General features: G+C 35.1%; 3 protein-coding genes across 7 annotated transcripts in view; 2 read left to right on the top strand and 1 right to left on the bottom strand.

Moving 5' to 3' along the window:
* Positions 1-509: 509 nt before the first annotated feature.
* Positions 510-9,172, bottom strand: mrasa (muscle RAS oncogene homolog a). 2 transcript variants are annotated; one of them, XM_051906109.1, is made up of 7 exons: positions 8,956-9,172; positions 8,816-8,874; positions 5,907-6,113; positions 4,364-4,517; positions 4,161-4,260; positions 3,329-3,408; positions 510-3,121 (listed from the first exon to the last, which is right to left on the bottom strand). In XM_051906109.1, exons 3-7 carry the CDS (start codon positions 6,097-6,099, stop codon positions 3,022-3,024), a joined length of 627 nt encoding a protein of 208 aa, XP_051762069.1. In that variant the 5' UTR covers positions 6,100-6,113; positions 8,816-8,874; positions 8,956-9,172; the 3' UTR covers positions 510-3,021. The 2 variants fall into 2 exon arrangements, with proteins under 2 accessions (XP_051762069.1, XP_051762070.1); XM_051906110.1 differs by lacking the exons at positions 8,816-8,874; positions 8,956-9,172 and adding an exon at positions 6,924-7,138.
* Positions 9,173-9,754: 582 nt separating this feature from the next.
* tmem177 (transmembrane protein 177) lies at positions 9,755-11,293 on the top strand. The gene is made up of 2 exons (XM_051906108.1): positions 9,755-9,888; positions 10,187-11,293. The coding sequence occupies exon 2, from the start codon at positions 10,212-10,214 to the stop codon at positions 11,142-11,144; it is 933 nt and encodes a 310-aa protein (XP_051762068.1). The 5' UTR covers positions 9,755-9,888; positions 10,187-10,211; the 3' UTR covers positions 11,145-11,293.
* A 1,487-nt stretch (positions 11,294-12,780) lies between these two features.
* Positions 12,781-25,758, top strand: part of ptpn4a (protein tyrosine phosphatase non-receptor type 4a) — a 59,387-nt gene continuing 46,409 nt past the window's right edge. For 3 of the 4 annotated variants that reach the window (XR_007931535.1, XM_051904825.1, XM_051904826.1), the window contains exon 1: positions 25,283-25,300. The gene's annotated coding sequence lies outside the window, so the exon portion shown is untranslated. Of the gene's footprint in view, positions 13,173-25,282; positions 25,301-25,758 lie in introns of those variants that run through there. The other variant, XM_051904827.1, reaches the window with a different exon arrangement.

Here is a 25,758-nt window from a genome sequence, read left to right on the forward strand (position 1 = left end):
GCTTAATAATAATAATAATAATAATAATAATAATATTGAACCACTGTACTCACATGAACTGATTTAAATGTGTTTTTAGTACATTAATGGATCTTGAGATAGGAAATGTCATTGCTGGCTATGCAGACCTCACTGAGCCATCAGATTTCATCAAAAATATCTTAATTTGTATTCCGAAGATGAACGAATGTCTTACGGGTGTGGAACGCCATGAGGGTGAGTAATAAATGACATTTTCATTTTTGGGTGAACTAACCCTTTAAACTTTACATTAAAGTCAGATCAATACAAATGGCTGTACTTTACTGCCACCTGCTGGTAAATGCAAGTGTATCCTGGTGTCTTTTTGTTTCAGATTTTACATTCAGTGCCTAATATCCAGAAAGAAAAAAAAAATAAAATCATAAGCATTTACTACAGATTTAAAGATATAGCGTATTGACCTAATGAAAATATTTACATTCAAAAGCAAATCATCTTCCTGTAAAAACCCATGCTTGACTACACTGTGTATAAAGAATTATTTATTTAAAAACACATCACTAACAATCCATCATAATTGGTTTACTTTCTCACCCAAGGCAAACTGAAATGTAATTTTCTGTTGAGCAGCTTTTTCATAATGACATCGAAACACTTTCAATCTTATCTGAGTGAGAAAAAAAAAAAAGAGCAAACAAAGCATTTGTTGCACAGCAATATCAAACCCGACATGCTTCTCTGATTGAACAAATGTTGGTTCTGTTCTTTATGCTTGAGACGTTTAGAGATGACAACTTATTAAATAAACATTAGAATTGTAAAACAAGTGACAACTAATGCAACAAACAATCTTTCCATTCATTCACAAATAAAAAACAAATTTAATCACAGAATGAAAAACCCATTAGACACACGATGACCTCTGGATGCAAAACAACTCACTTCATCGTTTGCATGCAGACAATGATTAATGCTTGGCAAACCTTGTCTGGATCTATCATGTCATACAATAACATGGGATTGGATTGGTACGAACTCTGATCTAATGTACGAGTTAATACACCAGTTTATGACATCACTGATAGCAGTGTTCTAATTATGAAGTGTTTTAAAAAAACAAAAATACGTAACAATATTTGTAGGGAATCAAAATGGAATGTACTGCCAGATTACTGTGATTTTACTTTTAATTAAACCTTACATAAATCACACTAAAGAGTAACTGTAAGGCATCTATTCACCTGTGGAAATTCATCTCCTACTGTCAATCTAAACCAATGTCTCCTGTCAATGTTAAACTAATTCTAACAGAGCTTCTGGATATTTTGATCTCTCTAGCTTATTAGACTTGATGTGTCCAAACAGTAACGAAATAAACCAAAAACTCCCAATCCAACAGTTCACAGCAAGGTCTGATATTGTGCCTTACTGATTTACTTATGTGTCAATATAAAAATGAGTGGGCAGAGCAAAGCTGAATTGAACATTACAACATATATCATTTATCAGGCCTGTGCTTTGGAAACAGTTAGAATGATCAGAAACTGATTATTTATCACACTGGCACAGGCACATTAATTGGTCCAAAGTAGAGAAAACTGAGGCACAGGAGGTTTTGCAAACTGTTGAATACTGAAGGTTGATTAAGCATAAAATCTAACCCATTTATCCAGCAGAATCATTATTCAGTGACACCGTATGCAAAATTAAAGGTACACACCGTTCACATTTTTTTTAATGGTTTTGAAAGAAGTCTCACCAAGGCTGCATATATTTGATAAAAAAATACAGTAAAAACAGCAATATTATTACAGTTTAAAACAACGTTTTCTATTTTAATATATTTTAAAATATAATGTATTCCTATGATGGCAAAGCTGAATTTTCAGCATCATATTATTCCAGTCTTCAGTGTCACATGATCCTTCAGAAATCATTCTGATCTGCTGATTTGGTGCTTAAGAAACATTTCTTCTTATTATTATCAGTGTGGAAAACAGCTATACAGTGCTGCTTCATTAAATTCATTCAACTATTCTGCTAACTTTAATCACATCTCTCTGTCAACACACCCCTCTCTGCCAACGAATGTCAGTGAATCCAAAAGTGCAAATGATTCAAAGCATAGAGTGTTTTTGACTCTTTTTTTATACTGTTTACATAGCTGTCACAGGGACGTGTGATTTCTCAGGACCTATTTCAGTGGGATCTGTTTATTAGGGATTTTTCTGTGTGGTATTATATAAAAAAATAAAATAAATAAAAAAAGGCTTAGAGCACTTGTTAAGTGTGCAACAAAAACATCCCAAGCATGTTAAACAGTAAAAGCCCATGAGTAAATACTGAAAGTGCAAAAAGACTTGCATTTGTCTTCTAGTGCAATGGGCCCATCAATCGACTTTTTGTGCTTTACAGTTAAGGCCATATTAAAGACGCATCTAACAATCTATGACACTAAAAGTTTCCTTAAAGAAGACTATAACTACATATTCCTTTGCAAATAAATATGCATTTGTAAGGCAAGGTAAGATTTTAGTTCTTGAAAGTTAAACAACAATATCCCTTCATATTGTGGTAACTACTGCAAACAAAATGTTTTGACAGCTCTACAAAACAATCATCCACATAATTATTTGAGTGTTTGGAAGCTGCAGACAATTTTGATGTAAGTGCGTGAATGACTGCGGTGCATGGTTTCGGTTTGGATGCATCTTTCTGGGTAGCTCCACCCACAGCGTAATTTAAATGGACTAAATTTAGCTTCATATAGTATATTAAACATCAAACATGTTCTGATTTTTGTTGTTTCAGGCAGTGCTTCAATTAGGACACGTTGAACTGATTGTTCCTCCTTGGTCTGGAGGCAGTGATTCCTTCACTCACCTAATATGCTTCCCTGAGACAGGAAGAGATAGTATGGCTTCATGCCAGTTCTTTTGATAAAGTCTGTGGTCCTCTGATTAGTGCAGATCTCTAGTCAGTCCTGTCTGGCATTTTATTTTGCCAAACACTGATGATTCCAACAGAAGAGAGACAATATCACAGTATCACACAGTGAAGCTTGTGAGAACTCATGGCTCTGTCTCCACGCCACTTCGTCTTTTTCTTGTTTTTCAGACTACGCTCTGGAACTTGCTGTCTAAAAAGGCAAAGCATGAATGAAAGAGAAATTTTAATATAAAAATAATAACTGATTCGAACTTTTAACTGCACCTATAATGCCTAAAATGCTGTCTGGGTAGGCAAAAATAAATAACGTTTTTATATCTTTCACTGTATATCATCATAGTACATCATTATGAGAAGACAAACCCCTGAAAAATGTGAGATAATGAGATTTATTCACCTGATAACTCTGACTAGTTCATGAAAAGCTCTGTCCACATTCATTGGGGGATCCTTGGCACTTGTTTCAATGTAAGTAATCTAAAGAAATAGTTAAGAAATGCAAATTACTGCAATTAAGTCACTCACATTAGGAGTAGGAGTTCCATAAACATTGAGTTTTAACTTTTAATAAATTTAATGGCTTGTTAATGATGTATACAAGAAATTTGAGTCAGTAAGATCTTATTTTTTTCCAAAGAAATCAATACTTTTATTTCAACAAGGATGCTTTAAATTGATCAAAAGTGACAGTAAAGACATTTTTAATGAACAAAAGGTTTTTATTTTAAAATAAATGCTGTCTTTTAAACTTTTTATTCATCAAATAATCCTAGAAAAGAATATCATGGTTTCTACAAAAATATTAAGCAGCACAACCTTTTTCAACATTGACAATAATAAGAAATGTTTCTTGAGAACCAAATCAGCATATTAGAGTATTAGCATATTATATATATATTTACTGTATTTTGATCAATTAAATACAGTCTTAAAGAGACAGAAGATATTAAAGATATTTCTTTTGAAGTCATTAACAAATCTTACTGACCCAAAGTTACAGACTGAAATCTGATTTTTATTTACTGAAATTCTCCCCCTCTTCTACAGAAGAAAGTCATACAGGTTTGGAATTGTATGAGGGGGAGTAGATCATGAAAGAAGTTTATTTCTTAGGTGAAATAACTCATTAACCTCTGTCAATCAACACAAACAAACAAATTGTAAGTTGTGGGCTCACTGAAAGTTATTAGTCCTACATAAATTAGTGCTCCGATATCTGACGGACTCACGCTGTGTTTGGCGGCCATCTCACAGCCCTGTTCATTTGTCACTTTCCTCAGATGCACCAGGTCTACTTTGTTAGCCACTAAAACCATGGGGAAAGACTCTCTGGTGGAGACACGAAAGAAACTTTAAATTTTTTGTTAGGAGAAGTATAGTCAAATATGTGTTGTGGTCTTGAGTTTTGCATGAAGTAAACATGATCTCTGACCGGTCTTTCACACGTAGGATGAGCTGGTGAAACCGGTCGATATGTTCAAAGCTGGCCTTGTCCGTCACAGAGAACACAATTAGGAATCCGTCACCAGTCCTCATGTACTGCTCTCGCATGGCGCTAAATTCCTCTTGACCGGCTGTGTCTAAAACTGCAAGCAGCAAAGATAATATGTGTAAAATATTACCTGTAAAAAATGTTTACACTCTATCTATACATATTTATATATATATGTATATGTTGCCGTGTTTAGTAATTCTGAATGGATCCGTGTACTGTAGTAGGTATGTGCAGTCAGGTCAAGGTGGTTGGTTTAATTATATGGACTCCTTATATAATTTTATTAGTGGGTGTCCTTTTGAAATCTTCAAGTGTCCTTTTTTAGAAAGACAATCAATCTGATAACTTACTTTGTTGGATATAGCAAATGAACGCGTTATTAAACTAAATTGTGTATGCTTAAGGTTACGAGAAGTATGCGATTAATCACGATTAAAGGTGCAATATGTAAAATTTTTGCAGTAAAATATCCAAAAACCACTAGGCCAGTGTTATATATTTTGTTCACTTGAGTACTTACAATATCTCAAATGTTTCCAACTGTTTGTAAATCGTGAGAAAATTGCAATTTTAACAAAGAGCTTAGAACCCAAGAGGCGACACTTTGATACTTTTTGGGTAACAGCCACTAGATGGCGCTCCGGTAGCGTGGCTGCCATTATGGGGTGAAAATACTAACTGAACCGTGGAATCCTTCACATCTTACGCACCCAAAATCGGTGAATTTCACTGCCAAATCAGAAGTGCAACAGAACAGTTTTTTAAATTAAGTCACCAGTAAAGTTTACACTCTCTCTATACATATTTATATGTACGTATATGCTGCCGTTTTTAGTCATTCTGAATGGATCCGTGTACTGTAGTAGGTAAGTGCAGTCAGGTCAAGGTGGTTGGTTTAATTATATGGACTCCTTATATAATTTTATTATTGAGTGTCCTTTTGGAGTCTTCAAGTGTCTTTTTTAGAATGACAATCAATCTGATGATTTACTTTGTTGGATATAGCAAATGAACGTGTATTAAACTAAATTGTGTATGCTTAATGTTACGATAAGTATGCGATTAATCACGATTAATTGCACAAAAGGTTGTGATTAATCGTGATTAAAATGTTAATCTATTGACAGCCCTGATATATTTATAATATTCTCTACATTTTTTCTACCCAGCATCAGAGTATTTTTACAAAGAAGAATGAGACATTAATAAAATGTCAAATTCTGTTTTACGTTTTTTGTATTATATTATGTTTTCATTTTTTCCCTCCTACCTAAACTAACTTGGACCAACTAATGACCATAACTGACCAACTTATAGATTTTCCATTAGGCATGACTTTTGTTGTGCCGTAATGAGGCTAAAAGCTGGATATACTGATAAGGCTGCAAATACACATAACACTATGAGAACAATAAAAGCATGGATGTTACGTATAAATAATACAGAAAAATACTACAGATAATGAGGTATTGGCACTTACCATCCAAAATAGCCCACTGGCCATCGATCTCTGTGTGTTTTAAGTAGGAGTCTTCAATAGTAGGATCGTAATCTGGCACAAAAATCTTTTGGAAAAACTGGATGGTAAGAGCACTCTTTCCCACGCCTCCGTCTCCAACAACCACCAATTTGTACGTCGGGAGGTTGTCGCTAGGGACCGCGCTAGTTGCCATGATAACAGCTACACCTGAGGATAGAGGAGAGGAGAATGTTACCCCATGATTTAGGCCTAAGCATTAGGTAGATGACAGTTATGAGCATGTCTCGTGTTTTATGTGAAATAAAGAAGCTCAAAGTACTGAAGAAAAGTTCAAATGAGGTTTTGTGTGGTTTGGGAATAGTTCTGGAGAGCGCTAATTTAGGACAGAAGGATGCATTGCAAAGGATATGGTCTAGACACAGACATTGTGCTACTTTGTAATTGCTGTTATTTTCTGCACAACACAAGCCTTGAATCTTCCAAGACCAAGTCTCTTTTATTTTTGTTTACAGCAAAAAACATTCATAAAACACTTCATTAAAGCTCCATCAATTTTGTTTGTGAGAATAAGATGTCAAAATGTTGATATATATTCATAATATATCATATATTATTTATAAAAGATCAGTTCTAGCCCTGCAAATATGTCTTTAAATACAAAACGTATCTTTAATCCTAGCATCGAGACAGAAAATAAATAAATATACAAAATGTACCATAAAGTACAAACGCACTACATATACATTTCTGCACATTCATGCTCCCTCTTAAGCTACCTCACATTAAATATATTTTATTTTATGGCAATAAAAAAAATTATAAATTAATAATTCATTTACTTATCAATATCTAGCAAATAACAAGAAAACAAGGAATGGCTGTGTAAAACTATTAGCACAATTCTTAAGCAAGTCCCTAAATTTTAATATGAACAGAGTTACAGTGAAATAGCAATTTGTACCTAATGGTTGTATGATAAATAATAATAATAAAATAAGTAAAAACACATTTTCTTACCTAAAAAGACAACTCTAGCAGAAAGAAGACTTTGAGGAACTCAGCTAGGCTAATGAGGAAGCGTTTGTCTGGCCCGTGAGCAGGGCACTGTGGGCTATTCAGGAGGAAAAGTCTGTCAGTGGGTGACGGCCACCCCTTCCTGCGGCCCACAATGTGAGGAAGGAGTAAACTTCCTTCCTAATTCCACCAGGCCTGGATATTTGAGTGATCTCTCTTTCATAAGGAAGCTATGAGACACCTCTCAACCAGACACACCCATGAGCGAGACCCCAAACTGACCTCTTAAGATGACGAGCTAACACTTCATGTACTGTAGTTGTAGGCTTTTGGCACAGTTCACCCAAAAATGAAAATTCTCATTTACTCCCTCATGTCATTCCGCATGACTTTCCTTCTTCAGTGTTTCAAATTGATTTTCTTCATCAGGACGTCAATTTAAAGTGGTCAATAAAGTGCAATGAACTTATCACTGTGAGTTTTAACTTTACTAAATAAAACAATTTGAGAATTAATAACAGGGTTATACCAAGTTTAAATAAGTAAATAAATAGATATAAACAGTAATATTATGTATGATATATATAGCTTAACATAAACTGTTCTATTCATATTTGCTTCAAAATTATTTTTCTTTTTTACCTTTAAAAGGAATAGTTCACCCAAAAATGAAAATTTTGTCATCACTTACGCACCCTAGAGATGTTCCAAACCTGTATGAGTTTCTTTTTTTCCTGCTGATTACAAAAGAAGATATTTTAAAGAATGTTGGTAATTAAACAGTTGACGTTAGCCACTGACTTCCAAAGTAAGAAATAAAATACCATGGAAGTTAATGGCTTCCGTCTGGTTACCAACACATTTTAAAATATCTTCTTTTGTGTACAGCAAGAAAAAAGAAACTCTTACAGGTTTGGAACAACTTGAGGGTTGATGACAAAATTTTTATTTTTGTATGAAATATCCCTTTAAGACCGCTTCACATTCAGAGAAATGTAGGCCTATAAAAAGTCAGAATTATGATAGGACTATATATATATATAGAGGACAATGACATAAACTGCTGAAATTATGACAAATTGACAAAAAAAAAAAAAAAAAAAAAATCATAATTAAGACTTTAATTCTAATTCTATTTCTAATCTAATTACCATAATTTTGTACTTCAAACTCATAATTAGGACTTGCTATAGCATGACTTTTACTTTTTATTGTGTAATTATGACTCAGTATGTAGATTTTGGCTTTTTATTTAATAATTTCTACTTTTTTTTTATGTCATTATGACTTTTCATATCATAATTATGGCTTTTTAAATGTCTAATTATGATTTACCGAATCATGATTTTTTTTTCTTATGTGATGGAAATGGGTACATGTCTATCATATTTATTAATAATTTTAGATGCTATAACTGCCTTTCACACTTACACAGAACACTGCTGTTTATAGTATTAAGTCTTTTATTTAAAAAATGGGTTGGAGCCAGATCATTTCATTCTATGCATATGGAACTTCCTTAATATATTGTTACAAATTGTATCATATATTTTCTAAATGTATCATTCTATCACTTCCACCCAGATGTAAAGCTATATTTAGTTTTAGCTTTATAAATTGTCTATTATTACTCAGATGTTTCATACGCCCTTCCATCAGAGATGACGTCACTTTTAACGCGGCGTAATGACGTATCCCGTTAGATCAGTCACTCAATTCATATTTCAGAGTCTCATTTACTAAACATCTATAATGATTATTGATAATGCAAAGCTGAACGCGAGGGGTATACACTGACAAACGTTTATGTCTGACATTACACATGAGTGTGATTCTGACCACTGACAAATGACAGATCATCAAAAACCATCATCAAACTCTGGCAGGAAACTTACCAATGCTGGTTTGGTTGATTTACCAAGTGTGCAAATATCCCGACTCCTCCTCGACATCCCTGTATATTTAAGTTCAGAATTATCAACAGGCTCTTTGTGAAGCCTGCTGTTCAGATTAAATGAAATATTAAAACATTTACCTCCGCCCTTATGAAATTTCTGTGTAACAAACTTCACATCGCAACTGCTGATGCTATAAATAGCATGGTTTCGATGGGGTGGATGCGTTTGTTTTGCCAACTCTTATGGAGCATTCATTCACTGTTTTATCTGACTAGAAGCATTAGACATCTTATACAAACAGCCGTGAATATATACCCAGATCTTTTCCTAAAACGCCGTCTTCTTCAAAACATGTACATCGTCGAATATACGGAAGACTCTTCCCCACAAGCGCAAATGGACTGTTCCTCTGTTTGAAGCCTCATCATCACTTTTAAAGCGGCAGATAAGTTTATATGATTACAGTACGATTTATAACATGATAGATGAAATGGGGAAAATGAATGAATGAATGAATGGACATTAAAAAATATATTTATATTTACGCTTGGCACAGATGTTATTGTAACTTTTAAAATTATATATATGTATGGGGTTGTCATTTTTCACAGTTTGAAAGATGAGTTTGAACAAAAGAAAAAAGTTTCACTTACATCCGTGTGAAATTAATATAACTAGTGTCTGTTGTGAACGCGTGCTCAAGTTTGATCAAGTTCAATGCATAGTGAAAGAAAAGGATTGTGAGTCCTCCTTTGGGACATGATTTGTCTTTGATAAATATATTACAAATATTCATGCGTGACATCCGTGATACGTAGACAACGCCGATAGCCATTCAGTTGTTCAGAGTTAAAATTTGTGAAATTGTATTCAGATATGTGCCTGTCCATGCCCATTATAGTAATACAAATTACACATTCTTATTTCTATTCTATTCTAATCCCAATTCTATTTCTATGGAGTCCGCAAATTATCCGTGCTGTCGTAAAAGTGTCGTAAAGTTCTTACGGCAGATGTGTTTCCATAACAGTCAACGTGCTGTCCTTGCGAGAATGAACACAAAGTAGCAAGTAAGAGAATACTAATGGTTTTATGGTCTTTTAATAGGCAAGGATTTGTTTGTGACTATATTCGAAACTGTACGGAAAATGTATTCGGAAAAGAAGGGCTTGCAATACATACTTTGAAAATGTGCAGCAGATATTTAAAGCATAATGCATAAGCAACTTTTCATGTAGTTTGGCGAAAAAAACACGTATTTTATTAATATGTAGCCTACATGGTCTGTTAATGATGACATTGATATTAAATGCAAAAATTATATAATTTATGATTAATAATATATCATTTTGTCATTTGTCTTGACAGCTTGGCCGGGTGAGCAAAAGAAGAGATGGCTTCACGTTTTCTCAGATTATCTGTCTTTATTCAGAAGTATCGGACACCACTGCTTCTTGTTGGTTGTGGCGGGGTCTTCTCTGCCAACATTTTTTATCATGTTTTCCCAGATCATACATACAGAAAAGTGTACCAGGCCTGGCACAAAGGAGAACCAGCCAGCCTGTCGGAGAAGCTTGAGAACGTCTTTCAGGAGGTGCTGAAAGATTCTGCTGTCAGCTCCCCTAAAAACTTCAGTGCATTTGCCTCTTTCGGCTTTCATCCGGTAGGAGCAGGTGTTCCATGGCTTCCCTCTGGAGCGCAGATCGGCATCCCAGCCAACTTCAACAGCACCACTGATGATCCATCAGGCATCACAAACCGCACTATTCTCATCAATGGTAAAGAGCTGGAATGGGACAGCGACTCAGGCATTGCTCTCAAAAACTCCCTGGTGTTCTCTCCAGAGGCGCAGAAGTTTGCTATAGCCAGAGAAGTTGCCCGACTCAGGGCTGGGGGTCCTGTGTTGCACGCTTCAGTGGCTCCAGCATGTCTGGCCGGAGCTTGCATATACAGCGTAGCCCTCAAGCAGATCTTTGGGCTCCAGGCTGGGTCCATCATCTTCAGGGCTGGTGTTAATGTAGTTGCACTGGGTTTAGGAGTCGTGTCGTATATCCTGGCTTCTGATGCTCTGAGCGAGTGGTTGGACTACAGCTCGGATCATCGTGCAGCATGTCTGTCTAGCGATTATGCAAAGGGTGGTTTAGAGTTCTATGAGAAAATCTTGACACGGAACAAGACCCTGCGCTCTCTGATGGGCCCTAAAGGGGAAAAGATGTACGCCCCCAGTGGAAACTTGTTTCCTGGGCACCTGTTGCAACTCAGACATGCAACATACACATCTAGACGGGATGGGATTTTAAATCTTTTGAAAAATGAGAAAGTATGAACTGCCTAAAATTTAAAAGCATAAATGTAAATGATTAGCTCTTGGAATTTGTTTGTATGAGGTTGTATATACAATGCGTTTGAAATGGTACAGCACACCACTGGATACCAGTGTCTTCTCTTTCTCACGAATAAACAATTTACAACTTATGTTTATGATTTTGTAGTTTACATCTGTCAAAGTGTCATGTTTCTGATTAGTTTACAGTATTAGTAAGAGACACTAGGCTACTGGCTAAATATATTATGTAAACCACATGCCATACATATTTTTGTAAGTCATCGCAATGACATATAACATAAGATCATCGAGATAAAAACAAAAAAAAAAACAAAAAAACTAAATGATCATGGAACATAGTAAAACATGAAATAGTTTTTGGTCACATTTTTAAATAATGTTTGCTGCTGGCACATGCCAACATAACAAACACAGTGTGAGCGACAGTCAGCCAAGGGATGGATGCCAAAAAGATGTTTGAGAGGCAATCTTGCTGAAGCACACATTGGGTGTGGACACTTCCCAGTGTTTACATACTAGATCACTCATTCTACAATGATATTTCCAATAGGTTTGGCTTGCTGCAGTGTCAGCCCTGTGTGGCCATCTGAACAGTGTTTTACTGTACTTTTTCCCTCCAGATAATTGCTAATTTCAAACTAAAAGCATACTTTTTTTTAATATACAACTTAGTCTTTAAACGTTTGTTACAGTGTGATATATTCTGCGCACAGTTAAGTTTTAGATACATAGTTAAAGAATTCCTAGCTACCAATTTTTTATTATTATTATTATTATTGACAGCTGAAAACAGTTAACAATATTAACACAATTAAAAAATCGAGAAAAAACACAGAAGACTCAAAAACAAGACCAAATCTCTACACGTATTTAAACACGTAACTGAAGGGATAGTTCACCCAAAATGAAAATTCTGTAATTATTTACTCACCCTCAAGCTGTTCCAAACCTGTATACATTTCTTTGTTCTGCTGAACACGAAGAAAGATATTTGGAAGAATGTTTGTAAACAAGCAGATCACACCCCCCATTGACTACCATAGTAGGAAAAAAGTAATACTATGGTAGTCAATGGGGGTCGAGATCTGCTTGGTTACACTCATTCTTCCAAATATCTTCCTTTGTGTTCAGCAGAACAAAGAAATTTATACAGATTTGGAAGAACTTGAGGGTCAGTAAATGATGATAGAATATTAATTTTTGGGTGAACTATCCCTTTAAGAGCATCAGCGCGATTTGACCACATGATGCCACTATTGTCCATAAAAACTCTGTGCCTTGAATATGCGATCTTTTGCCTTTGGCAAAAGAATTGTTTCACTAGACTTTTGTTAAGAGATGTTAATAAGTCCACAATCAATGTTAGTCCCACTATATCTGGATAAAACAAGCCTGTGAACAGCATAATTATTTTAATAAACTGGTCTAAATATCTATCTATCTATCTATCTATCTATCTATCTATCTATCTGTCTGTCTGTCTGTCTGTCTGTCTATCTATCTATCTGTCTATCTATATCTATCTGTCTGTCTGTCTGTCTGCATCTGTCTATCTCCAGGTTGTGACTCCACCCCCGACCGCTGGTGGCGCTGCGGAGAGATGTCGCGCCATGTTACAATGTAACACTCAGCACTGCTGCTGCTTCTGTGGCTCTTACAATGTAACAGCACCGTGAACGGAGACACAACTGAAAAAAGTCAGCGATCCTGATGAGTCGACCTCCGGAGTGGGAAATGCGTTTTTATTCTCCTGCGAGATCCCTTCCACCGCCCTAGTGGTCCGTTGACTGGATTGTAAAGTGTCGTCGCTGACTGGCTTTACAGGATTGAGTTTATGTGGATTATTGGAACCGGAGGCCCCGTTGAGTTGAATGTGTGTGCTGGGCTGGAGCGGGTCAGTATGAGGCTGCTGCTTCTCTGAGCGGGCTCTCCGCTCCTCTGCCTTTGGGTCTCTATCGAAATAACATTTACTTATAAAACTGGACACCCCTGGAGCAGTTTATGACGGTAAGAATCGGAATGTCACTTTGATGATGTTGCTGGGGAATTTCTGTACTAAAATGCTGCCTGCTTTCCTGTATATACTAAAAACAAATTTCAAGGTGTTTCTTATATCATAATGTTATCTTTTAGACAAGAAAATAAGTACATACAAGGAATAAATGTTTTACCAGAAAGTTTTTCAAGAAGCTTTTTCTTTAGCTGAAGACGTTTAAAGCAGATTTGATTTTGCTGGAGCTTGTGCTGTATTTAACCAACACAATAGTGCTCTGATGGTAGATGAACAAGATCATTTATTCTATTTGAGAGGATTATAATAATTTAACTTCTCTCATTAAGAGCCAAACACTGATAATTCCTGTCACTGGTGAAACATTCGGTGATTTCGAAGTCAAAGGCGTGTTTGTGTGCTCTCTCTCTCTCTCTCTCTCTCTCTCTAAATTTGAGTTATTTTATATGTTGCATTGGCTGTCTACATGTCAATGACGTCATCGTTTTTGACAGGGTTTATGACTAGACGCATGTGACTCGATCATTACGGCGTCATATGGACAGGTGAAAACCAGTTGTTCAGAATTCTTCCCTCATGATGGCACGATTAGATGGGTGGATGTAGGTGTGTGTGTCTATATAAAATACACTGTACACACGTGTGTATATATACACGTGTGTGTGTGTGTATATATATATATATATATATATATATATATATATATATACACTGTATATATATATATATATATATATATACACTGTATATATGTACAGTATATGTATGTATATTTTATATATATATATACACACACACACACACACACACACACACACACACACACATGCACGCACTCCTGGGCAAAAAAATTGGGCCAAGCCTAAAATGGCTAAACAGCAAGCTATTAATTGTCTTACCCACAAATTATTGTTCAGGAAATTAGCAAAATTTAAGCAAATGTACTACTTAGAAAGTCATTGCTGTCTCAGAAAAAACATCAAAGACAGAATGAAGTTTTTGGGAGAATATGGAAAGTTGTGTGTGAAGTGATGATCCACATTAAAACACAAGTTGCATGGTGGCGCTCCACAGTGGTGTCTTCGAAAATATGGTTGGCCTGGTCAGAGTCCAAATTTGAACCCTATAGTGAATATTTAGTCTCGTATTAAACTTAAACCAACTGGGAGACACTCATGAACTGTTTGAGGCCATTAACATTGACTCTTCTTCCTGTAAAAAGCTGTCTACAAGTTGGGGAAGGCTATTCTGTGCTAAGTTTTCTGTTTAATATATTTCAAAGTGTAATTTACTCCTGTGATGCAAAGCTGAATTTTCAGCATCATTACTCCAGTCTTCAGTGTGTATGATTCTTCAGAAATCATTCTAATATGTTGATTTGGCTCTCAAGAAACATTTTTTATTATCAATCTGGAAAACAGTTGAGCCACTTAATTTTTTTTTTTCTTCTTCTTCTTTTTTTTTTTTGTGGAAACCATTCAGGATTCTTTGAATATAAAGTTCAAAAGAATAGCATTTATTTGAAATAGAAAGTTTTTGTAACAATGTGAAGGTTTTTCTGTCACTTTTGATCAATTTAAGGTATCCTTTCTGAATAAAAGTGGCCATTTCTTAAAAAAAAAAAAAATATATATATATATATATATATATATACTAACCCCATGTGCCAAAAAAAATAAAATAAATAAATAAATATAAATAAATATATATAAGTAGTAAGTAAGTATAAGTAACTTTATGAATGGTCATGAATATTACAGCTGAGTGGATGTTATGCAGGAGCAGTTCGAATGATTTCAGGGTGTCAGCTGTTAGGGGCACGAGGGCTGCAGCAAAGGCCCTGGCAGGCATTTCTGTGCACCTGAGCCAAGGCCATGTGGAGCTGAATTGAGGGGCTTTGAAGAGGGGGTAACAGGAGGCAGGTGTTCAGACAGTTGGAACTGGCAGCACCTGCCCATCTCAGTATGGGAAACCACATTGCCTGACCGAGCACATTGCCGTGTAAGTTCTGACCTCCTGAGAGCAACCCATGGCCAAGTTAAGCACCTTATTATAGGGATGTTTCATGGGATCTTAATACCATGTACTCTCTCACACTGAGCTGTTATTTCATTTCAAGCTGAAGGGTCTTCCTTTCCACAGTTTTCTTGTTATATTAATCACTGGCTTCCACCTGGGAGAAGCATTCATTCATTTAAATTTAGGTAATTAGGGGTGGGCGATATGACCAAAATCTTTGGGGAAAACGTGGGCGAAAGTAACAAAGCGATTTTCTCAGAACCCTGACTACATTTAAATTTCACACTATGACAGCACGTTCAGCACACAACCCTTGACGGGGCTGCCAAATATCACGTGATTTTGTTTCACGTGGTTACTGTAGTAGAAGCATAGGCTGGTTGTAACAATTTGGTATTTTGACCAATTTGATTTTATTGTAGAAAAAAAGAAACTTCCAACCAATGAGTGTGAATGCACCCAACCTTTAAAGTTGATTTGTAAGTCTCTTATGCTCACCAAAGCTGCATTTATTTGATTCAAAGTAAATACAAATAACTATTTATAATTTCATTCTAACATATTTTAAAGTGTAATTTATTCGTGTGATGGCAAAGCTGAATTTTCAGCATCATTACTCCAGTCTTCAGTGTCACACGATCCTTCAGAAATCATTCTAATATGATGATTTGGTGCTCAAAAAAACATTTCTTCCTATCAACGCTGAAAACACTTGTGCTCCTTAATATTTTTGTAGAAACTGTGACAATTTTGTGACATTCAAGGATTCTTTGATGAATAGAAAGTCACTTTTGAACAAAGTGTTCCAATTTCTTACTGATTCAAAGTATTAATTTCTGAATCATAGTGTTCTCTCCAGATGACGCAAGGCAGATCAGCTGAGCTGTGAGACTGAAATTCTCAGTTGGTGGTCAAAAGAAGCCTGTTATAGTTAACAGGCTTCTTTTCATCACCAGCTGAGAATTTTAGTGTCTGACTCTCTTGATAATATTTAAAGCACTTTCTTTTTTTTTTTTCCGAAGAAGTCATTTTAGTTGCAATGCAGAAACACCCATCAGACAGTCAGGAATTATCATTAGTTCATCTAGGCACTGCACCTTCTTCTGCCAGGTCAAATATATTCATCTAAGATCTGAGTCATGAAGAGACGAGTCTGAAGGAAATACAGGCTCGTTTTGACAGGATTTCTCTGCTTGTTCTTTCCAATAAAAACTTCCTGTCTGAGAAGGTACGTGATGGATGACTGGCCTCGGTATCATGAATAGAGAGTGTTCTGTCAGCACTGTTGCGGTGACTGCTCATGTGGCTCTCCAAAACGGATCACCAGCCACACATCACATGCGTTTCAGCAGATATGACAATAGCAAATCACAGCTGTGTGTACAGTCCATCTGTCACGGACTCAAAGGTGTTTTACAAGTGTAAAGGTACGTTTTATTATTAGCAGAGTGTTTTTGTGAGGGAGGATTCATTCAATAGTTTCCATTTCCCAGTTTTCCTGATGAAATGGCGTACTTTTTCAAATCCACATCATAGATTTTGCTAATTATAAAGCTCAGTGTTGCTTCCTTATGCTGTCACCAAACACGCGCTCGGCCCTGAGGAAATGAGTGTGTCACATTTTTGTGGCTTCAGAATCAAAAGGAAAAGCTGTCATGAGCTTCCTTTTTACTTGGAGATTTGAATCACTGTGTGGACAGGAAATAAAATATCTTATTTTGAAACTAAAATTAATTACCGTTTAAAAGTTTAGGTACAATTTTTTTTTTTTTTTTTTTTTTTTTTTGGAAAAAAAAATTAATACTTTTATTCAGCAAGGGCGCAGTAATTTGATCAAAAGTGACCGTAAAGACATTTATAATGTTACAAAAGTTTTCTGTTTCAAATAAATGTTGTTCTTTTGATCTTTCTATTCATCTAAAAATTCTGAAAAAAAAAAAAAATGTATCACAGTTTTCACAGAAAAATTAAGCTGCACAACTGTTTTCAATATTGATAATAAGAAATGTTTCTTGAGCAGCAAATCAGCATTATGACTTCTGAAGGATCATGTGATGTGACACTGATGACAAAGCTGAATTTTCAGCATCCATTACTCCACTGTTCACAGGAATAAATTACATTTTAATATATATTAAAATACAGATTTTTGATCAAATAAATATTGGTGAGCATAATACACTTCTTTCAAAAACAAAAAATTGGTAACTTTACAATAAGGTCTCATTTGTTAACATACATACACTAACAGTGAGCAATATATGTTTACAGCATTGATTAACTATAATAAAAAAAGTTCATATTCATTTTATTTCACAGTGCATTAACTAATGTTAACAGATACGTTTGATTTCAATAATGTTTTAGTAAATGTTGAGATTAACATTAACTAAGGTTAATAAAAGCTGTTAATTGTTAGTTTAACTAATGTTAACAAATGAAACCTTATTGTAAAGTGTTACCAAAAATTTTTTTACTGACCCCAAACTTGGGAAAGGTGGTGTAATGCGGGCATACAATAAAGCACTAAGTTGAACCTGACCTTAAAAGAAATGAGAGATACAAAACAGAAAAAGTTAAAATGTCCCTTCTGCCCCAGAAGATATGATTTATGATAAAAGAGATTCCCTACTGCATCTTATTGGCTTCTCTTGCCTGTCTGCAACTAAACTCAGACAGACAAAAATAGACGACCTCTTTTTTTCCCTCAATTTTTAATGTAAGGCTCATGACACATCTCAAAGAGACAATGAGATGTTTAAGCATTAATGAGTAAAGTTCTTGTGTTTTGACGGAAAGAGGAAGAGTCCTTTGGAAAAATTCCACCACCCTGGACGGGAGAGTGTCTATATCTGTACATCTGTAGTTTCCCTTAATTGTACAGCTTGTTCCATGTGTTTGGACCACTTGCGCATGAAATATTTTCACAAGACATTCACAGTATGCTTTTGATGTGTACTGTGCACATAACTATTATTATATAATATCTGATATTTTATGCAACAATCAGAATTATCATTTTCAGTATTCAGTGACTGCCTTTTGCAAAATGAAAAGTTACATGCCAAAGATTAAATACCTTAGATTAGGGATTTATTCAAATGAGAACCATAAGCTATCTATCTATAACTATTGGACCCTCTGTTTTTGGTATGAAGGGTAATGGAAGGGTAAGATGTTAAAAGTTAGTTAAGTGTTGGTTTATTGGACTTTTACATATAGGATGTTTAATGTGGTGTTTTACAAATCTGGAGTGAGTGGAAACAAATTTTAATTACAGTACTATGAACTGATTTAACTACTTGTAGTTAATTTGAATGTAGGAAACTGATTTCAGATGCTACTACCAGACACGCTAAAACTCTTAGGAAACAGCTTTGCAGTTCAGAGTAAACCTGTTTTGATGGGTCCACTGCTTCTTAGCTTTACATTTCAAATTTTTCCAGTGTTGCTGCATTGGGATACTCAAACAAACAGAGCCCACAGTGTTTACGCTTTGGCGAGGATATCAACCTACTCATGGCTTTACTTGTAGCTGTCTCTGCATATTAAACTGGAATATTAAACTGGAACATGAATTGAAAGTATTTCAGACCTTTAACCTCACGGAAAACAGACACTGCATGCTTGGCCACATCAGCTGAGGTTCGATTCTGTTCTGTGCGGTATGCTTGAATGAACATAGTGAGTACCATGGCTTTTTTGACAAATTACCATTTTAATACCATAGTATTCTTGTTGAACCATGCAAATACAATGGGATGTTTTGAAGTATTCCCACTAGAGATGCACCGATAAATATTTAAAGCTGATGTTAAAATGCTGTACTATTTTGTATAAATAAATTTACAACAATAACTAAAAACTAAAATCAATACTTTTTTTTAATTGTGATGCATTTAATTTAAATGTAAATGAATTTAAATACCTTATCTAAGGTAGTTGTTAGGTATTTAATCTAATGTAAATTTAGCCATCACAACATTATAATGTACAGAATGAAAAATTGGATATTCATTTTGAGATTTGCTTAAGATTATACATTTAATGTTGTTATTTTTAAAATTGTTAAAAAGTGTTATTAAACATTAACTTTTAAGTGATCATTAAATCATGGCAAAGGTAATCTAACTGATGTGTGATTTGATTCGATTTTGATTCAGAGGCTAGCGATTCGATTCCTCTTTTATTTTTTGATAAACATTAATCACACAGACAGCTTCAGGTTTATAGTATTAAGACCTAATGCATAGATCTAAAATAATGTTACACATCAGATTTATGTTCACTTAAGACATAACTGACGATGTTTATGTGAATACTCGACTCGAGACAGATATTTTGAAATTATTCTGTGAGTATCTGACTGTTCAAGCACATTATGCAGTTTTAAGAGAAGTGAATTTTAGATCACATTGTTTCTGACTAGGGCTGTGCGATATGACGATATATATCGTTACCACAAAATAAAATGTCTATCGTTAAGAGATTTTGCAATATCGTATATATCGTAGTATGTGAATATATTGCACTATTGACACTTCAGAGTGATGAAATGCATGAATGAGAATATAAAGAGCGGGACGTGCTTGATGTTACAGAGTTACAAGCGCAATTTATCCTGAAAAGGAACTCGGTGCAGCACTCGTGCTGACTGGCACACTTCCAAAGTGCGCGCATGAAACCTGCTTCTCTCAGAAGGCGATCTTGAATTAGAGACGTGCTCGATGTTAAAGTGTATTAAGCACAATAAGTAGGGGTGGGCGATATACTGGTAGACACGATTAGCCGGTTGAAATTTGTCAACTGACAGAGATTTTGGACTGTCGTCTTTGTCAAGGTCACGCTCACGTTAGGTTGCTATGCTGTGCGGTCACGAAAGATTATAATTTTTAAGCATTGCAGTTTAAAAACAAGTGGTTTTAAACCGTATAAGAGCAATTAGCAGTGAAAGACAACTCATTGCAGCATATGCACGCGCCCTCTTAAAGGGTTAGTTCACCCAAAAATGAAAATAATGTCATTTATTACTCACCCTCATGCCGTTCCACACCCGTAAGACCTTAATCTTTGCAACACAAATTAAGATATTTTTGTTGAAATCCGATGGATTTCAAAACACTGCTTCAGGAAGCTTCGGAGCGTTATGAATCAGCGTGTCGAATCAGCGGTTCGGAGCGCCAAAGTCACGTGATTTCAGCAATTTGGCGGTTTGACACGCGATCCGAACCGCTGATTCGACACGCTGATTCATAATGCTCCGAAGCTTCCTGAAGCAGTGTTTTGAAATCGGCCATCACTATATAAGTCGTTATTTTGTTTTTTAGGCGCACCAAAAATATTCTCGTCGCTTTATAATATAAATATTGAACCACTGTACTCACATGAACTGATTTAAATATGTTTTTAGTACATTAATGGATCTTGAGAGAGGAAATGTCATTGCTGGCTATGGAGGCCACATTGAGCCATCAGATTTAATCAAAAATATCTTAATTTGTGTTCCGAAGATTAACAAAGGTCTTACGGGTGTGGAACGACATGAGGGTGAGTAATAAATGACATTATTTTCATTTTTGGGTGAACTAACCCTTTAAAAGAGTTTCTCAGCGCCGCCTGAGAGAAGCGCGCGACATGAAGCCGCTGCTCATAGAGCGCGTGAGGACTGAACTGAGTGCTTTTTGACGCCTAATTGGGCTTGAACGGTTAAATACACATACCTATGTGCCAAAGTGACCATGTATTTGCAAGTAAACAGAGCCATTTATGTCTTAAGTGAAGGTACAGTTGAGAAAGACAAGGCTCGAGTTAATGGATCGGTGCAGTCAGTCTTAAAGGGACAGCATCCAAATTTACCTGCTGTCATTATTAATGCTAATCAAACAACAAAAAAAAGTGAGAAAATCTCTCACTGCTTGCTTTTGTAACTTTAAGAAGAATAAATGTATATTTAATTTACACAGTAAAGACTATGCATTGTTTTTTACACCTTTGATTACTTTATACATTTTCTAGTGCTTGAAGTGTTTTCATGTCGGCCTATTTCGTCTGTCTTTGTTCTATTGTAGTTTGTTTTCTTTGCTCATTGTTTATCACAGTTTATTTGTCTTCAGTAAGCTTGAGAGTTTTTTAGGCTAGTATTAATTTTTTGAATTATATTGAAATTGATGACAATTATGAAATTTCAATGATATGGAAAATGTTAATATCATAAAAATCTTATTTAAAGCAAAAATAATTATATCGTGATATATATCGTTATCGTGATATAAAATTACTCATATTGTGATATAAGATTTTGGTCATATCGCCCAGCCCTATTTCTGAGTAATAACCTTTTTTAACATCAAGCACGTTTTCTCATTCATACATGTTCTTTTGAAACCCAAAACATCAGACCCAAATGCTTTTTATTAAAGTATATAGTAAAAGTACTTTATTTACAGTAAAACAGTGCATATGTATGACAGGCCTATTTAATTACATTTTAAAAAAATAAATCAATTCTTTTGTGTATCGAATCGATTGTGTATATTGATGCAGAATTGTTCAGAATCACAGTGCATTACCTAAAGTGCTTTGCCTTAAAATTCCATACTGTCCAAGCTGTTTTTCGTTTCCCTCATCCACATTCAAACTGTTTTTGAAGCAGAGCGGTTGGAAAAATCACTCTTTTCCTTTTTTACTTCCTCCAGTCATTGCATTTGTGGTTGCTGTGCCAAATGTAGCCAGAGGCTGCAAAAATGTCAAGTTCAGAGATTGGCTGGGTCGTGCATGTAAGATCTGGTTACACACTGACTCCTGTAGACCTAGTTTGAAAGTGTGTACTCACCTGAGTCAGGATGTACGCCCACTTCCCCTCCCCACATGCCAGAGAACACACTCACAGCACATTGCGCTGTTTATGTGGGCTGCCATTGGCCGCTCACTGTAGAGGAAAGGTCTGTGTTTGTTCTCCCAAAATGGGATTCAAACCAACTGCAAGCTAACATGCATGGCAAATTTACTGAATACTTTATCCTTTATAACTTATTTACTATTCGCTTTAAGCTTTCTCTGTAATGTGTGTCTGCGGTATTTTGCTGCATTGTTGCAAATGTTTTCTAGAGAGAGTGTTTGCATTTGTTTTGCCGTGTTCAGCAGTGCTAACCTTAAACTTGAAGCCTTAGACTAAGGGAGTCTTTTTGCTAGCAGTGATTCTGAATGATGTCTGTGCATAATTGTGCGATCATCCTCATCCTGTTTCACTTCTGGTTGTTGACTGATCTAGATGTGCTGGTCCCATTTTAACACTTTGTAATATAAAAAGTAACAATTATTGGATCCACATTCTCAAGGCAATATACAATTCAACCACTTCATAAGAGCCTTTACATATTTGAATGGGTCATATTGTGAGAAAGCTGATTTTCCCTGTGAAATAAGACTTTAATGTACTTTATAGCCTACTGTTACTTATAGATTTAAAACAATTTATTAAGTATTAAGCTATAAAAACAGCTTTGGATCCATAAAACATTATGGCTGCCCACATTTATACCAGAATTACTAATCATAAGTAGATAAAGTTCTAAAGGCTGAAGTATACCTGTAACAGTCAGTTGAATACTGTATTAATGCAGCATGTTGCTAGGCAACTGTAATCAGGCTACAGTTAAGCTGATGAACTATTATTGGCAGAAGAAGTGTTTATTTATTTAGTTTTTTCAAGGCAGCTTAATGTTTCATGCTGGTTACAAAATGGTTTTAAAAACATAAAAAAAAACCCTTGCTTTAAAAAGTTAGCTTAAACTGCTTAACTGACATTTTGAAAGTTTGGGAAAGCTCTCATTAGCCGCTTTTTCATCGTTGGGCAGAACGGTTCTCATTGCATAACCAGGCCAGCTGGTACAGTTATGGTTTCATTTTCCACTATGGGGCTGATAATGGCCGCTCTTAAAAGCGTCACTCATTGCCTTGGTAACGCCACGGTTTACTGATGATATGAGATGTAAATAACGACCGCGTTATGGAGGATGATCAGATATTTCTTTATTATTAATTTGTGTTTTTTCGTCGCTCAAATAGAGCGCTTAGCCAGCTACAGAGAAACTAGTAGCCAGGCAACAGACAAGTGACCGATCCTGAGTGGCGAGTGCAAAGTTTATTATTTGCATGTGTTTTAAAGCTTTTCCAGTTAATTTTTTATTTGCTCGCTGTTTTGACATAAGCTTTTCACATTTTATTGTCTTTAAACTGTCAAATACATACAAGGATTACATGAACACAGTCATTTATATATCTTTAGTGGATATAAAAAGTTTGGGTGCGTGTCATTATATTTGATCTGTGCATTAGGTCTTAAAGTGACAGCAGCCTAATAAACCTGTGTCATTAATGTTAATCAAACAACAAATCACTCACTCACTTGAGCTTTGATAGGGATCAGTGTATTTTTAATTCATACAGTGAAGTCTATATGTTTTATTTTTACATTTGTTTATTCAATTTTTTACTTGAATGCTACTGTTAAATACACCTACTGTAGCTGAAAAAAATAAGCACTGTTTACTTCTTTGGTATCTTATATTGTATTTGACTTATTATTTGTAATTTACATCTTTGTTCTTATTTTTAATAACAAAGAAGATAAAATAATGAAATAGAATAAAGTGAAATAAGATTTTGGTCGTATAGCCCACCTCTACTTTGGCCCAAATGGACAAGGCAAAATTTTGTTAATTATGTAAATTAGTTTGGCTGTATTTCGCAATGACTTACAAAATAAAAACCAAGTTGAAAAAGAATCGTGATAAGATCGTGGATCTTGATTCTGCCTGAAAATAATTTATACAATATTGTTGCTATATCGTCTTTCCACCCCTAGTTTATACAGTATTTAACGTTATTAATAATTAAAAAAAAATAATAAAAAATTAATTGTTAGTTCAACTTGTATACTTAAGTATACAAGTTAGTTGTTAGTTCATCTTCGGTTAGTTCAGCTCTGGTCCATTAATTAATATTAACAGATACAACTTTTGGTTAATAATGTATTTTTAAATGTTAAAATTAACATTAACTAATTTTAATAATAATTTACTAACTATTTTCCATTGTTAGTTCATGTTACCTAATATACCTCAGGTTTCACAGACAAGGCTTAAACTAGTCCTAGACTATGTTTGAGCTGTTTTAACTGAAAGCAGCGTGCACTAACATATCTTAAAATATGTCAGTGCCAATGTTTTGTCTCAGGATGCACACCAGTAATGTTTTTTTTTTTTTTCTAAGGCATGGTTATAAAAGCTAATTTATAAGCCTAATCCTAGCTTAGTCTAAGCCCTGTCTGTGAAACCAGGCCATAGTTAACTAATTTTAAACAAATGAAACCTTATCTTAGAGCGTTATACTGTTAAATATGTTAACTATAACAGTGTTAACATATGTTTGCGTACTGAATTTTGATCTTTCTTGCGTACTTTACCAAAAGCTACATTTACACTACAAAGACTGCATGTGCTGCATATTGATTCTTGTGCGCCAGAACCAAGAGCTTAAAACTTAAAGGATTAGTTCACTTTCAAATGAAAATTAGGTGTAATCCTAGGTGTATATGGCTTTCTTCTTTCTAATGAACACAATCAGAGAAATATTAATAAATATCCTGACGCATCCAAGCTTTATAATGGCAATGAGCGGGATCAATGAGTATGAGCTGAAGAAAGTTAAGCTTCTGCCAGACCGCCTTCCGTATTCAAGTTACGGAGAAAGTGTAAACTGTCAATTAAGTTTTTACCATAAATTGAATAGGGAAGGCATAGAATGTAGCGTAAGCGTTTTGAACTGTGAGAGTTTTACACTTTCTTCGTTAGTAGAATACATAAGGCGGTATGGCGGAAGCTAGATATTTTACTTCATAACTTGTTTAAATATGGACTTTTTTTTTTACACAAACGCATCGCTTCGCTTCAGAGTGAGTACATGTGTATGATGGATGGATGTGGATGGAGGCACTTTCTTCACTGCCATTATAAAGCTCGGATGCGTCAGGATATTTATTAATATTTCTCTGATTGTGTTCATCAGAAAGAAGAAAGTCATGTACACCTAGGATGGCTTGAGGGTGAGTAAAGCTTGGAGTAATTTTCATTTGAAAGTGAACTATTCCTTTAAGCTTGCCTAAACCTTTACCTTCCATATTTTCTTTATCCTTCTTCTAGTTGTGATTTATTATTATAATTATTATAATATATTATACATTACATTTTTAATTCATTATCATATTGATGTTGCCATTGTTTTATAAATCAATCACTTAAAGTTGTTTTTTCTTCATAGCCTCTGATGACTCCTTGCTTTATTCAACATGTTTTTTTGCAATGGCATTATTATAGTGAACTAATCCAATTTGTGCCTTTGAGTCACAATTTCATCTGTAGAGATGCTGCAGGCTAATGGACAGAGTAACATGTGAGTCTCCCGAGTCATCTGTATCTTAAGCAAGATGAATGGATGGAGATGTGACGTTGGGGATTTCCAGCATGCAATAGATCCCTGCAAAGGGCTCAAGGCCCAAGTTGA

This window comes from Ctenopharyngodon idella, chromosome 9, assembly GCF_019924925.1.
Source record: "Ctenopharyngodon idella isolate HZGC_01 chromosome 9, HZGC01, whole genome shotgun sequence".
In the NCBI taxonomy this organism is placed as follows: domain Eukaryota; kingdom Metazoa; phylum Chordata; class Actinopteri; order Cypriniformes; family Xenocyprididae; genus Ctenopharyngodon; species Ctenopharyngodon idella.

Excerpts from the sequence above, each read along its gene's own strand:
- mrasa (XM_051906109.1), bottom strand. The coding sequence starts at position 6,099 with ATGGCAACTAGCGCGGTCCCTAGCGACAACCTCCCGACGTACAAATTG. Across the intron at positions 4,518-5,906 it reads CCAGTGGGCTATTTTGGATG|TTTTAGACACAGCCGGTCAA; the intron begins GTAAGTGCCAAT and ends TGCTGCTTGCAG. Across the intron at positions 3,409-4,160 it reads AGATGGCCGCCAAACACAGC|ATTACTTACATTGAAACAAG; the intron begins GTGAGTCCGTCA and ends CTATTTCTTTAG.
- tmem177 (XM_051906108.1), top strand. The coding sequence starts at position 10,212 with ATGGCTTCACGTTTTCTCAGATTATCTGTCTTTATTCAGAAGTATCGG.